Source organism: Tubulanus polymorphus, chromosome 6 (assembly GCF_964204645.1).
Source record: "Tubulanus polymorphus chromosome 6, tnTubPoly1.2, whole genome shotgun sequence".
NCBI classification, from domain to species: Eukaryota; Metazoa; Nemertea; class Palaeonemertea; order Tubulaniformes; family Tubulanidae; genus Tubulanus; species Tubulanus polymorphus.
Window position 1 is genome coordinate 15,303,062 of NC_134030.1, and position 16,340 is coordinate 15,319,401.

The following is a 16,340-nucleotide window of genomic DNA, read 5'->3' on the forward strand; positions in this document are numbered from 1 at the left end:
AAAGACTCTCAACTACTATGAGAATGACCATAGCACTGTTTTCAAAAATGACTTATGTATACAGGTGAAGAAGGGACTCGACTCATGTGAAGCTCACCAAAATCAATGAAGCTGTTAATCTTTAGATAGAGGATATTCTAAGATAAAATCCCACTATTTACAGATTAAAAGAATTAAAAAAAAAGGAAATTAATTTATTCAATCTAGAATATATAAAAGACACGACGTTTCGATCTCACCATAGGGATCATCGTTAGGTGTGAGATATAGACTAAAAACAGGGGTATATATACAGAGGAGGACAGGTTAATTGAGTAAATTGGTGAGTGAGTGAATAATTAGTGTTTGGCAAGGCATGAAGTAATATACTTAGAAAGAAGCCATCAAAACCATCCGCATTTCCAAGGCTGATAAAGGCGGCAAAATTGTTATTCAAGATTTGATCAATTACAATTCTAAAATGTGTGCTATTCTCGGTGATTCCAATTTCTACAAATCCATCAAAAACAACCCTTTGAAAAAGATGCAATCAGCTTTTAATTTAGGTTTAAAAAACATCTCTAAGAAATTTCCTGACCATTCGGACTTCATCTCCAAATTTAACTCTCGGCTTCCAAATCTTCCTTATGCTTATGGTCTTCCCAAAATTCATAAACCCAATTCACCTTTAAGACCGATCATTTCTGATATCAATTCTCCATCATATCGGTTCTCCAAATATCTGGCGAAAGTACTCTCCCCGGCTTTGGGTACTTTTTCTGATTCTCACATTCGACACAATATGGATCTTTTAGACAAACTCAAAAATCTCAAACCTAATGGACAAAAATTTATATCTTTCGACGCTGTTTCCTTGTTCACTAATATACCATTGGAACCAACTCTCAATTTCTTAAGAAGAAAACTCCCGGACTCCAATCTTGATCTCCCAATTCCTGTAGAATGTTTACTTGAACTTTTGGAACTCTGTACTACCAATCTATATTTCCAATTCCAAGACAAATTCTATGAACAAATTTTAGGTTTCGCTATGGGTAACCCATTATCCCCCATTTTGGCTAATCTTTTCCTTGAACATTTTGAATCCGAAATTCTCCCTAAGTACGCTGGCTCTAAACCTAACTTTTGGATTAGATATGTTGATGACATTTTGTGCTTAGTTTCTGATAATTTTGATCTTACCTCTTTTATCGACTTCATCAACTCCCATTATCCATCTTTGAAATTCACTTTTGAATGGGAACAAAATGACCAAATTCCATTTTTAGATCTTCTAATTCACAATAAATTTTCTCATTTGATTTTCTCAGTCTACCGTAAACCTATCAATGCCGAGGCATACCTTCACTTCTTTTCGTTTTCTGCCAAATCAATCAAAATTGGTCTCGCTCAAGGCCTCTTTCTCCGTGCACTATGGATCTGCGATGAAACCTTCCTTTCGGCTGAATTTGACCATATATCCAACTCTCTTAGGAAATTGGCTTACCCTGATCACATGTTGAAAATCGCTATTTCTAAGGCTAAACGTACTTTCTTCATTTCTAAACCTCCAGAAAATAAAAAACACATTTCAGAGTTCATTGTAGTTCCGTATGTACCTGTTTTGGAAAAGTTTCATCACTCTCTCCCTTTATTGGATAAACAAATCATTTTCACGTATGAAAACAAAATTAGTAAGACTTTGGTTAAAAACAATCAATCTAAACCTTTGGACTGCAGAGTTTACAAAATTCCTTGTTTTGGATGTGATAAAATTTACTTTGGAGAAACTGGTCGTGATTTAAAAACTCGAATTTCGGAACACAAAAAGGATATAATAAATCAAAAACCGGCTAGTGGCGTAGCCAATCACATTTGGAACGCTGGTCATCGTTTTAATTTTGATAAAGTCGAAATTATTTATACTTCCAGCAATTACACTAAACGCCACATAGTTGAGTCTGCCCTAATTACTCGTCACTCAGATATTAGTACCAATTTAAATAATGGCTTATCTCCGCATAATTCCCTTCTTTCTAAGTATATTACTTCATGCCTTGCCAAACACTAATTATTCACTCACTCACCAATTTACTCAATTAACCTGTCCTCTTCTGTATATATACCCCTGTTTTTAGTCTATATCTCACACCTGACGATGATCCCTAGGGTGAGATCGAAACGTCGTGTCTTTTATATATTTTAGATTGAATAAATTAATTTCCGGTTTTTAGCCCACTTGGGACTTTAGTCCCAGCGGGCTATTGCGTTCACTTTTCATCCGTCGTCCGTTTGTCCGTCCGTCCCTAGACGGAATCCAGTTATTTTGGGAAGTTTTGAAGACGCTTCAAGGTAACGTCTTGATATTTGGGTTACACATGTATCTACCCTAGACCCATCTTCAGCCCAAAAACTGGCCCTGTCAGAATCAAGATGGCCGACTGGCAGCCATTGTTGTTTGCCAAAATCAGCACTTTTTACACATTTTTGAACTTTTTGAGGGAAATTTTGAAGACGCTTTGATCAATTAGCTTGATCTTTCGGATATATGTGAATCCCCCCAGGGCCCATCAGCATAACAAAAATTAGGTCGATCAGACTCAAGATGGCCGTCCTATGACCTTTTTAGTGCCCAAAAATGTAAATTTTGGCCCGAATCCTGAGTTCTGTAGCTTCCTACTGGTTTGCCATTTCTCATTGCAATTTGTGATGGGTATTCTTTGGAAAGGGATGTTTTATACCTGAGACGTATTTTTCATCAGCCAATTATGACGCAATTGGCGGCCATATTGGTGTCACCAGTACTCATTCGTAAGTGGGAAAAAGTTTTTCCACATTATATTGATACCTAAGCGTATTTTGCTACCACAATCAATTAGAAAGTTGTAGCTCATAAGGTGTTCTATGATTGTGGTGAGTTTCAAGGTAATTGGATTTCGTATATGGCCATCAGGGGGGGGTTGAATAATTCAATATCTTCGCATTTCTTTATTATATTCGTACCTATGCATATTTTGTAACCACAATCAATTGGAAAGTTGTAGCTCATGACATCATCTATGATTGTTGCGAGTTTTAAGGACATTAGTTTTTCTATATGGTCACCAGGGGGCGTTGAATAGTAGAATAACTTAGTATTTCCTTATTATATTGGTACCTAGGCATATTTTGTTACCATGATCAATTGCAAAGTTGTAGTTCATGACATGTTCTATGATTGTGCTGAGTTTCGAGGTCATTGGGTTTTGAATATGGTCACCAGGGGGCGTTGAATAGTAGAATAACTTAGTATTTCCATATTAAATTGGTAACGATGCATATTTTGTTATCACAATCAATTACAAAATCGTAGCTGCTGATTTGTTCTAAGATTGTGGTGAGTTTCAAGGTCATTGGTTTTTCGTATATGGCCACCAGGAGCGTTGAATATTGAAATTGTTCGATTGTTGAGCATTTGGAACCACTTCCCAAGTGGGCATGGTGTCCCTGGACCCCTAGTTAAATTCTTTTAATCTGTAAATAGTGGGATTTTATCTTATTATCCGTTCACCACGTTTGAGTGTGGTTATCGTTCTATAAAGGATATTCTCTGAATAAAAAAGAATTTGGTAGAAAACATTTGAATTAAAATAGATTATGCATACGCTCGGGATTATCTTGACAAAAAAAATGTTTGTATCAATATGCAGATGAATTTTAAACAATTCTAATTCGCATTAAAAACACCATACATGTCGACCAATATTGTGTAGTATATTGTTGAATTCGAACACTTCGTCAGCTGCGATCCTGCCTATGCATGGGAACCGTCTTATTGACCTTGCCGTCTTTTTTGCACTACTGCTTGACGCTAAGGTTTACGATGAGACAGTTTACATAATACGGAAGCTGCGATCCACGTCCTCTCTCATATGGCGTGGTTTAAGTTGCCACGCCGATAGAATGATACTACGAGGGAACGTTGACTGTCACTTCTATCCGGCGAATAGATACCGCCCACACGTAAATATTGTTCATATCGAGCTGGTGCACTGTAGCTTGAAAATAGATTGGCAATTCATTCGAAAGCCGAACTTGATAAACCCAACCACACGGAAAGAATCTGTTTAGTTGTAAAATGTTATAAACTTTATCAGTTCATTTCTAAACTGTCTCGTATGATATGGTAAAATATCATTGATCATGGTTTAAAAAAAGTAATGTACAAGGTAGATATGTGGCCGGCTGTGTCAACTATTTAGCTCAGCAATGAGTGGAGAGACAAGGTATTGATTTTTTAGCCTTAGGTCTTGGCTTTGAATCCTAAAAATCCGGACGGAGTTTGTATGGAAATTAGAATACTTTCTCATCTCCCGATACAGCTAGATTTGATTTCAGCTTCAGCAACAAAAATATGAATATGACATCTGAGTTGCTTTTGATTTAACGAAACCTTATGATATATTAGGAGGCGTATAATTTATAATGATTACACGTATTTCATTTTGAAATCTATTAGGCCTACATTGGTTACGTATTTACATTCTCTACCTTGTATAAACAACTGTTAGTCATTTTATCTATTATTTTATCTAATTAGCTTATAGTTTCATAACATGCATTTCCTTTGATGTCAAGTATAAGCTGATAGAGCACCTCACTAAACCAAAGTATGGTCTAGTATGGTGGATATGATTAACTTCTTCAATTCACTAACTTCTGCGCTGAATCTAACAGTGCCCATGGGCACCTTGTTTTCCCCCCCACACCGGTTTGCCGAGCCACTGGACCATTGGTCCTTTATTTTAAATCATGATCAGGCTAACAATCACAGACCCGGCAGCTATAGAAATGAACTGATTGGAATTTACAAAATAGATGGGGCAACCAACTGGCAGCTCTGTAAACGGTGGTAGACAATGAAAATGGCTGTTCAAGTTATTTTATCATTGATTTTTTGTATATCTAAGGCCCAGAATGCGTCTAGAGCACTCCAAATTCACCAAATGTTTAGAGCTAGGGCCCCAGACAATGCCCCCCTCCCCGTTAGTGGTTTCGCGCTCACTTCACGAAAATTTGTTATTTTTTTCTAATATTTTTTAACGGTCGAATACGATGATGTGACAAGCTCTAACGGTAAATTAACGGTAATTATGCCTGAAATTATTTGGTATGTTTAATGTTGTAATGGGTCCAAAAATCAAATTTTTGCTAACAAATGAGGTTATAACTTTGACACGAAGACATGCAATCTACTATGTTTATGTGCAAAATGTAGCTTCATCATGCGGTTAAAATCTGTTGGAAATGGAATTTTGAATATCGCGTTCATTTAAGAGAAATCGACGTATTTGTGGCTATTTTTAAAGAAATTTCAAGGAGCATTTTTGTTTCATAAAACGGCTACTAGGCCGATGTACAACGTTACATTGAAGTAAAATAACTGCTCCCTGCGATTGGCTGAGCTGCCGCTGTCAATCAATGTAAGGGCATATTCGATTGACGCAGACAAACCGGTCTATTAATCTACTCGTCTATTAATCTGCCCGGTTCTAGGTTCTCATTTCCCAGTCATGGGAGCGTCCTATATGTTTATTAGCCCACTTGGGACTTTAGTCCCAGCGGGCTATTGCGTTCATTTTTCGTCTGTCGTCCGTCGTAGCGTCCGTTCGTCCGTCCGTCCGTACACGGAATCCAGTTATTTTGGGAAGTTTTGAAGACGCTTCAAGGTAACGTCTTGATATTTGGTTTATACATGTATCTACCCTAGACACATCTTCAGCCCAAAAACTGGCCCTGTCAGAATCAAGATGGCCGACTGGCAGCCATTGTGTTTCGCCAAAATCATCACTTTTTACACATTTTCGAAGTTTATGAGGGAAATTTTGAAGACGCTTTGATCAATTACCTTGATCTTTCGATTATATTTGAATCTACCAAGGGCCCATCAGCATAAGAAAAATTGGGTCCATCTGACTCAAGATGGCCGTCCTATGACCTTTTTAGTGCCCAAAAATGTCAATTTTGGCCAGAATTCTAGGTCCTGTAGCTTCCTACTGGTTTGCCATTTCTCATTGCAATTTGTGATGGGTATTCTTTGTAAAGGGATGTTTTATACCTGAGACAGGTATTTTTGATCCGCCATTTATGACGCAATTGGCGGCCATCTTGGTGTCATTAGTACTCATTCGTAGATGGGAAAAAGTTTTTCGACATTATATTGATACCTAAGCATATTTTGTTACAACAATGAATTAGAAAGTTGTAGCGTATAACGTGTTCTATGATTGGGGTGAGTTTCAAGTTCATTGTTGTTTGTATATGGCCACCAGGGGGCGTTGAATTATACAATATCTAATTATTTCTATATAACATTTGTACCAATACATATTTTGTTACCGCAATCAATTGCAAAGTTGTAGCTCATGACGTCATGTATGATTGTGGTGAGTTTTAAGGAAATTAGTTATTCAATATGGTCACCAGGGGGCGTTGAATAGTAGAATAACCTGGTATTTCCTTATTATATTGGTACCTAGGCAATATTTTGTTACCATGATCAATTGCAAAGTCGTAGTTCATGACATGTTCTATGAATATGGTGAGTTACAAGGTTATTGGGTTTTGAATATGGTCACCAGGGGGCGTTGAATAGTAGAATAACTTAGTATTTCCATATTAAATTGGTAACGAGGCATTTTTTGTCATCACAATCAATTACAAAATCGTAGCTGCTGACATGTTTTATGATTGTATTGAGTTTCAAGGTCATTGGTTTTTGTATATGGTCACCAGAGGGCGTTGAATATTGAAATTGTTAGATTGTTGAGCATTTGAAACCACTTCCCAAGTGGGCATGGTGTCCCTGGACCCCTAGTTTTTAATTTGATAGCCGTAGTATCGATTCCGTCTCCCCATATCTATTTCATTATGCAAATAACCGAATCGATACGCTATTTCACGGAAGATTATGCGCGCACAATCGAATAGGCCCAAACCTCGTGTATTGCCGCGATGATTGCTGATTAGATTTCGATAATGTTGTTCACTGAAATCAGCAGATTTTACACATCCATGAAGTGTTCAAGGAAAACCTTAAAGATGCATCAATCAGATGGCGTGTATACATTACAAAGATAACATTCTGCACCCGAGATATTATGATCCGTGGATCTCTTGTGTATAATTTCAGTTTGTCAGAAATGTTTTGAGTGATGCATATGTAGACTCTGAACGAGGTTTCCGCTCATCTGTACTACTGCAAAACTGGTTTCCTCAGAACTATGTTGAAATAATTATTCCACCAGCATAAACATTTCTTATTATATTCCTTGTGTATATTGTATGTGTATATTGTGGAATCATCTTCGGATCAAGTAATTCAAAAAAATTTGAACTTTCAATAATTCAAATTTTCAATGAAGTTTCAATGAATTAATCAACTATTTACCTTCTTCGAGGAGTTTTTGCTGTTGCTGTGATATTTTATAGCTTTCAGTGATGTGAAATTAGAAACTGGAATGATCGGATCGAGCATCAAACGTTAACCTAAAGGAATAGTTAGCCAGAAAGTTCTAAAGGGTTATTAGCCCTGAAAAAAAATTTTGGGACTTAATTTTTTCCTGTCATGGTCGGAGTCTTACTGCATTTGCCCTTCTACAAGGAAAGAAAAACACATGCTGGTCAAATTCAGGTGCGTCTAGCTAAAATGTCTCCACGGTCTTATACGGATTAAAATTACTGTTTTGGTTCTTAATGCGAAAATAGTTTTCCCCGATAATGGCGATGTCACTTGGTTATATCATAACATCATAACCGAAGCTTCAAGGCCCATGGGACTCTTTAGTATCAGTGTCAACAGTGTTTGTATTTGCTCAACAGCAAATGCTAAATATTGAATTTTTTAGATTGGCAAGCATTTCATAAAATCGTCATGGTGGCGCAGGGTAAATGGTTTATCATATTTTTAATGAATTTCTTCTCGTGCTTTGCAGTTAAAAGTGGTAGTTTTGTTTATGACGTAGATCTGAAATTGGATAAATGGCGACCAAGCTCAGTAAGTAATTTAATAAAAAAAACCAAGCATTTTACTCTTTTCTACGACAAAAATGTGAAGGTTAAGATTATTTTTGACCTCTATTCCCACAGATTTATTGAATTCTAGAAAAAAACAGGTTACCATGAATATGTCAGGACCGCTACATTATTTTCCTAGGCAACATGATCCTAAGTTGTGTCAACAGGGCAAAATATATCCGCTTAGTTGACAGGATTGTTGAAGTATATAACCCACTAAAACAAAGGAAAACTAGAATATAGCTGCATAGCAGCGATAACTGGTTTCTGCCTATCTGGTCCAAGTCTAGTCGAAAAATGGCGAAATTTCAATAACAATCTGTTGAACTACCTTCATTAGGCATCAATTTGTTCAGTAAGGAATTTGCCTTCAGAAATAAACAACTACAATTTTTAACATTTTTGTTTTGATTTATCAATGATACATTGCAACTTTGAATACAACATTTTTGGAACCGAACTTAACTGCGTATACTCAATAAACGATAATTGTCTTCAATAGACAGCTTTGCCATGCTAGTCTCAAATGAGGGAATTACAGATTACAAAATTATTGCATTGTCGGGATTCGAACAGGATGCGGCATCACTGCATCATGTCAGTGAAGTGTTTTAGGTAATGTTTAGTTTATCCACCAAACAGAAGTTATACAAGTGGCGCCTTTTGTGAATCGCATATAGATGAAACAGTTCGCGGGAAATGACGGATCCGGACTGATGTAAGTCTGAATCCGCGATTTACGGTTCAGTTTGACGCTCAAGGACATCCGGTAATTTGTAGGCTTTTCGGGATGTACTTTTATCAATGAATGGCCATTACAACATTCTTGTCGCCGTTTAGACCCAGTAAAAGATGGTGAGACGGAAATCAATATTTCAGTCAGAATAGAAAATTACGTTTATAAGCTGTTAGTGGTCCAATCTGAGAGGAGTTACATTTTGTGAACATTTTTTGGCTGGAAAGTGGTTGAAATAATGAATATAGCTGCAAAGGAGCAATAACGGGTTTTCTGCAAAGCCAGTCAGGGTGATGGGAACTGTAGAAAATGTAAATACCGTTACATAGAATAAAATGCATTGACAGATTCGAACCTAATATGCAACCACTGTGTAAAACGTCATATGTGATTCAGCTTTGAGACCGAACTTACGCGGACGTTCAATCAACAAATTTGAATTTATTCGACCAGGCATTCATTTTGGCATTATAACTTTATGATACTGAACACGCTTTAAAAATGAATCTGTTCTAAAGAACTCATCTTGGGAATCCGCAGAGTCTATAGATTGAGTAAATTTACAGGTAAGAACCTATTATGATTTGGAATAGATTTAAGGAGTTATTCTTTTTATTGAAATATTTGAATAAATACATATATTGTAGTAGATTCAATCAATAAATTATGATTTGATTTGGTCTGGGTTTCGGGCCTATGTTGATTCAGGGTTTTATGGATTATAAATTCTATACTGATAAACTATTTATGCCTGCAACATGTGAGTAAATATCTAATCGATTCGACTAGTAACGTGTGTTTCCAAATAAACGGGACAGTCAATCTTAGTTATTAGAAAAATAATGTTCATTTCATTATAGATATTCATTACATTTTTGAAAATTCTACAATAATATTTGTTCTGTCCTAATTTCAATTACGGTATGAACCAATGATATGCTTTGTAAATATGATGTAATAAAATAAATTTGAATTTTAATAAGATTTGAATATGACGATTAAGCATAACTTGTGTTCTTTCCACTTGTCCTACTTGTCTCTCGATAACAGTTCCAGAGTTTCAATTACAATCAAATCCAAATTGGCTAAAAAGTACATAGGACTAAATGAAATGAACTGTTAGTCACTGCAAACCTATTCCAGTGTTATATCGATCGTGTTGAATCACTTTGCTTGAGTTGAAAGAATCAGATCTTCTCTCATATGATGCAACCTCGGTCGAAGAGAGTTCTTGGTGTTCACTACCTTAACCATTTGATTTCATGTGTTTGACATCGGAATCCGCATGAACCCATTTGAACTGCAAGATATTCATAGAACATGAAAACCTATATTGTAAACAATACATGTATACAGTTTTCAAACTTTCACCGACGTTGGATATTTGAATGAACGTAAGGCTTCAATTTCAATATTCTAAAGCAGGAAATAATAAGCCCAATCAATAGGCCCTAGCTATTCCCATTGTTATAATGCGTACAGCTGTACCGTACACTTATCAGTCAAGGAATAGAAATCGGTATACAAGCCATGGTATACAAGCCGTGACCACACAAAGGTTTTGGATCTAGGCTTGAATATAAATGTCAGCAGGTCAGGCAAGGCCTTAGCAAAATTTAAACGCAGTTATGTTAACATCAGTGCAGGGCCGACGAGAGGGAAAAAGTTGTGTTTGTAGTATGTAGCCATGGTAGGCTTATGGTACTCACTTAATACTTAAAACGCTGGAGTTACCTGTACGTGACTGTACCGTGATTTCCACACTTTAGCTGTATGTGAGTACGTTGGCGCGCTCTGACTTGCAATATTGGTATTCAAAAACCAAATGAAAAACTTTGTACTTAAAATGGTATTGGCTACTATAAAAGGCCCAAGATCAAGATCAACAAGATAGACGAATAAATACTGGTGCAGTAGGCTTACTTAAGTTTCCACACTTCACAACCGAGCCAACTGACTAACCGGTATATTTTTGTCCCAGTACGCACCAACTGGCACAGGCCTAACACTTTTTGTCAACTGTGTGTTCCGGTAGGCTATCGATAATCACCTGATACTTTTCTGTCGTTTCTTTTCTCTCTGAAGCTGAATTGTCTGAATGTAGTCGAACATTTATTCTAGACCCGCGACTCAGCGACCTTGATTTACAAATTTGATCAAATCAAAAATTATTTATTGACGCCTTTGGTTACATGAACAGATTGGAAATGTACTTAAATAAAGAATAACTGCTATAACAAGAAAACAACAATATAAAAGAGGTAACAACAAACAAATGCTCGTAAACCTGTAGGACTCGCGAACGCCGGACTCGTGAAGTCTTGGACTCGGACCTGATATTCTCGGAGCATTCCTCTTTTGGACGAATTATCGGTACATGTGCATTCAGGTTCAATTCTTTATTGACAGTAACCTAATAACTAATTTTAAGTTTCAAATAGGATAGAAAATACATTTAGAAAATCTGCTGGTTCAGAGAGACCGTAATTACAGTATCAATGTACACCGTGGATTACCCGTGGCTGGATCGAGGGACTACGAGTATGTTGGTTTGTCGGTATGTCGGTTTGTTGGTTTGTCTTGAAAAGTACGCTGCCGAATCACTTCTTTTCTAAAAATGTATCTTTGAGCGGGGAACTATTCCACACTATACTGGACTTGAACCCAAATAATAAAGGAAAACGGAATTTGATAAACTAAATGTATTAAGAATTATAAATATATACAAGACCGAAAATAATATAGTATATGATACCTAAAATTAGCCTAAATTACTGAAGGAAAGTCCTGGAAATTATACTTTACCCAGGTTAACTGAGAATAACTGAGGTCCGGGTCCGGTACGATCAAGAGTGCCTGGTCCGTGAATGCATGGCCATTTATAGGGGCCACGCTACCAAGCACTGTTAATCCGACACGGATAAATGGTTCCCAATAGTTGCTGGTCGAGAAAAAAAAACTGGAAAACAACCATCTCCCTGTCATAAATATGCCATACTTGAATAAAGCAACCTTCTTCCCAGAAACTAACTGAATTGTGGGACTGTTTTTAGTGTCAAAAATTAAGTCAAATTTTTTTAATGACATGTACACATGTGGGTACAACGTCCTCTTAGAAAATTGCTAAAGGACACGATTTTGTTTGCCCACTTCATCAAATCTTAAATCATATGAAAGTGTAACCGGCTGGTTGTTGTATCGGCAGGCTGGCGGGGGAACTAGCATTTACGCCAGCGGTACAGGATTCCATCCATCAGGAACAACAAGGCAGTTAAACCTTATATGTACAATCTTTATTGCATCCCGGAATGAGAATGGTTATCATAACTTAACGTAGTCTTTATATACAGAATCATGAGTATAATGTGAGAACTAGGTGTCAGACAAGTTGTAGACATCAGGACTCACAAACAAACACCTAGTGACATGGTTGAGAGACATTAATTAATAATCGATGACCACTGACTATAGCTAATTACTGTGAATACATATTGAGTAGTCTGACATGTTGATAATGATAAAGCACATATTGACACTATAGTCATAAGTTATATTACATTATATTATTATTATTATTATTGTCATTATTATTAATATGTAGTAGAGCTATGAAATATTATGAACTGTTCGATATGGCATTGTAGATCTATATGATTATAAAATATGCGTTTTATATCAGGGTGACAAAAGCCTTGACTATTTACTTCAAATAATACAAACTTGTTATACATGAAGATAAACTGAGAATGAGCTATTCTGTATCCTTATGAATTTGGATTTTCCCATGAAATTCCTGCGGAGTAATAGACACTACGTAGTGAGATAAATGAAGAAAATCCCACACTTTGAATTTAGAATTATGCGATCAAATTTATTATTATGAAACCACAACATTTCGGCTGTTGACTAACAGCCATCATCAGGTGGAATGACCAGAAAAACAAGTAACAAAGCATATATACTCACAGGATCTAAAATAGAAGCAGTGTGTCAAAACTAAAGATAAACAGACCAAGCAATAAAAACATCAAGAAGAACCATAGAAACCTGAGCAATTCTACGTAGTACCTAGTAGTTCCTGAGTACTTAGGCTATAGGTTAAAGATGTATAAATCAGATGATAATCAAAACCCAGGTACAAACATAGCATTCTGGGCTTAAATATGATCCTCCTTGGATCTCTTGTCATAATTCTAGGGAGAATTGATAGCTTTAACACAAATTGCTACAGGATTAATGGCAGAAGAACTGAGATTCCAAAGATTAGACGTGGACGCATCTCTTGCAGTCGACATGTTCAAGGATAACCAGTGAGTATCTTGAAAATGTTAAAGTATGAATTTGTTGATCTTCATTGTTTTAATTTTGAATCTAGCAACGTATTTGAAACACGATGAAATTTTATTGCCATTGAAACTTGTGAGAAGGGTGTATTTGTGGTTAGATTTGGTGGCTCCAAAATTTATGTATAATACTCATACCTGTTTACATACGACCCGTGTTAAAAACACAGTAACACAGTTGTAACAAATTTTGGGCGCAGATGCCATGGCATTATGAATTTATTTGTTTATTTATTTATTTCAGTATTAAATCGTAACAATGTGTACAATGTGAGAAATAAAACATAATGTTGTTATATAAAACTGGGGTTTCAGAAAATTCAAGGCTTGTTAAAATTGAAACCTTGAAAAGGAATGCTTTATATATAAAATGTAGTGGTTTGCTGATAGAGAACTACTTTTCAAAATTAACTGCCATAAATACAGAAATATTTAAATACCCTAGTATGTTGAATGAATATAGCAGCTAAAAGTGAAAGAACAAAAGAGAAATATAGCTGTAAAGCAGCGATTACGGGTTTCTGCCTTGCTGGATAAGGTGTGCCACCTAGGGGGTCAGCTGATAACATGGTTATGTTGATTCACATGGGCAACTACGCGAAAAGTTCTTATGTACCAAGGTTAGGGGAAATGACACCGAGAATAACGAAGATACGGTACTTTTACCATGCCCAAGCGGCAGTTGTATCAACTAATTTTGCCGGTTAGGATACTACTGAATTACAATCGACAAAATGGATGCTTCAATGAGTTTTCAACATTTAGGCCCCTAGTGGTTAGAATAGGAACTAATTTTGTTAGGGGTTCGTTTTATCTTATATCCAGGTACATGTATATCAATTCTCATAGCAATCCCTTCATCTGCCCAGTAAATATCAATGAAAATGCATTTCCCACAACTTGTAGGTGGCGCTACTGAAGCACCATATGAGTTACCTACTTAAACCATACATCAATACAAGTGTCTTGTAAAGGGCTACTAACCACACATTGCAACCTCGATTCTATCACCAACGGTTAAGGACCTAGGAGCAAAAATCGTTGTTTTCACTGTCCCCTGGTGGCAGTTGTATGAACTAATCATGCAGGTTGGCATATTACACACATGTCTTTGTACATATACCAAGTTTTGTGATTTTCGAAAAAAACAGACCGCATTACATGCAAAAAATTGTTGCTGAAATTAGTTTTCAAAATATACGCCCCTTAGAGAGGGGTTCATTGTATTTTGTAGCCAGGTACATGCGTATCAATTTTAATAGAAATCCCAATATTCGCTTAGTCGATATAGATGAAAATGCGTTTTCCAGCTTCTTATAGTTGACGCTACTGGAGAACCATATGAGTAACATAGTTAACCCATACATCATTCTCACACAGCACTTTTTGGATGTCAGAATTTTCAAAAGTAAAACACACCCCTGGTGGGTATCGAGGTCCCCAATTAAAGAGCCATTAGACTTACCTCAAGGCACCAGTGTTCTGACATCTCACGTAAGTTTCAAGTAAATCCGTCAAGCAATATTCTTGTTTCTAGCCAAATTCGTATTAAAGCCTATATATAATCATCCTCCCCCGGCAGGGATTCGAACCTGATGGCATCGAGATTGCCACGGCACGAAACCCTGCCATAATCGACCGTGTGCGCAGATACATGCGCAGTTCAGATGATGTGATTTTAAGCCAATCAGAAATCCCGTTTTATTTAAGCCTGGGTTTTCCCATTTATAGTTCTTCCTTGAAATTTGCCTCAACGATTATACAACGAGCAATCGGATTGGTGCCGCCAGTTTTCTTTCGGAAAGCTGCGCATGTACCTGCGCACCCGGTCTACTGATGCAGGGGTTCGTGCCGTGGCTGAGTGTAGCGATGCCATCAGGTTCGAGTCCCTGCAGAGGAAGGATGATATATAATGCTCACTTACTTGTGTTGCCGAATTCAAAGCTATATATGATGCTCTCTAACTTGTGTATACGGCACAAACACAAACAAGGCTGTCAAGAACAACTTTCGTGCTCGGCCGAAGCAGAAAACTCAAAGACAAAAATTTTTCTCACACTGACTTTTCGATGTCAGAATTTTCAAAAGTAAAACGCCCCCTGGTGGGTGAGCAGGGTCCCCAATCAAAGATTTCGACTTACCTCAAGGTACCTGTGTTCCGTACATCTCACGAAAGTTTCATGTAAATCTGTCGAGGAATATTGCAATGCTAGCAGAATATAGTCATTCAGGCTCTCACATATAGATAGCTGCATTCATTAGCTCTATCCAGGGAAGTTACTGCAAGGATGCTATTGCTTGTATGCGGCACAAACAAGGCTATAAAAATTCCTCAGTTGCATTCACTCGAGACTGACCTCATTCAGTGCGCCACCTATATAGTAGCAAAGATGAAAAATACTAAAAAACTACAGATGTAGTTGCATTCACTCGAGACTGACCTCATTCAGTGCGCCACCTATATAGTAGCAGAGATGAAAAATACTAAAAAACTACAGATGTAGTACACAGCTCTATCACTGCTTATAGGGACACTGACACGAACACACGTACTGACGCGCTGTGGGAATGGCACGTAGGCAATACACATACGTAGATGGATACTGTTTGAATCGGGCTTAAATTTCGCTGTTTAGAGGCTCACAGTGAGTAAACAGTGCAATTCTGATTAATATTATATACAGTATTTGTCAATGCAGCGTAGTACTTGTGATACAGAATGGTTTCACCGACAGTGAAAGTAAGTTGCAGTTGTTTATATCCTTTCAGTAAGATCCAGTGTGAAAAAGAATATAATAATGATGATAATAATAATAATAATAATAATAATAATAATAATAATGATAATAATAATAAATAAAAATATTCAAAATATTCAAACTTTTAAAAATTTTTAAACTTTTAAAGGTTTTTATTGACTGACTTATTTGATTCCAAAGTTTGGGACCCTTTACTCCCAGTGGAAATCTTTAAACATTAGTATAGTAATAACTCAAACAGAGATTAGTCCTAGATCTAGTATGTTGATTATGAATTGATGCATTTTACTCAAAAAGATCAGTGAACCTGTGGGGTAGAAGGTTGATCATTGTGGAGATTTGATTTTTCCAGTTTAGTTTTTGGCGAACCGTAGGTTTGCCTATGCAAACCGTCTGGTGAAGCAGTTTTCATTGAAAATGAATAGAGTACCGGTGTGTCAGCAAGGCACAAACATAGGCTGTTGAACC

At 36.8% G+C, this 16,340-nt stretch overlaps 1 protein-coding gene across 1 annotated transcript in view; it reads left to right on the plus strand.

The window, feature by feature from the left end:
* The window catches only part of LOC141907113 (large ribosomal subunit protein mL39-like), a 68,539-nt gene that overhangs the window by 38,758 nt on the left and 13,441 nt on the right, over positions 1-16,340 (plus strand). Inside the window, exons 5-6 of the mRNA XM_074796685.1 lie at positions 7,953-8,014; positions 12,968-13,080. Of these exons, the coding sequence (XP_074652786.1) occupies positions 7,953-8,014; positions 12,968-13,080 (175 nt within the window). The remainder of the gene's footprint in view (positions 1-7,952; positions 8,015-12,967; positions 13,081-16,340) is intronic.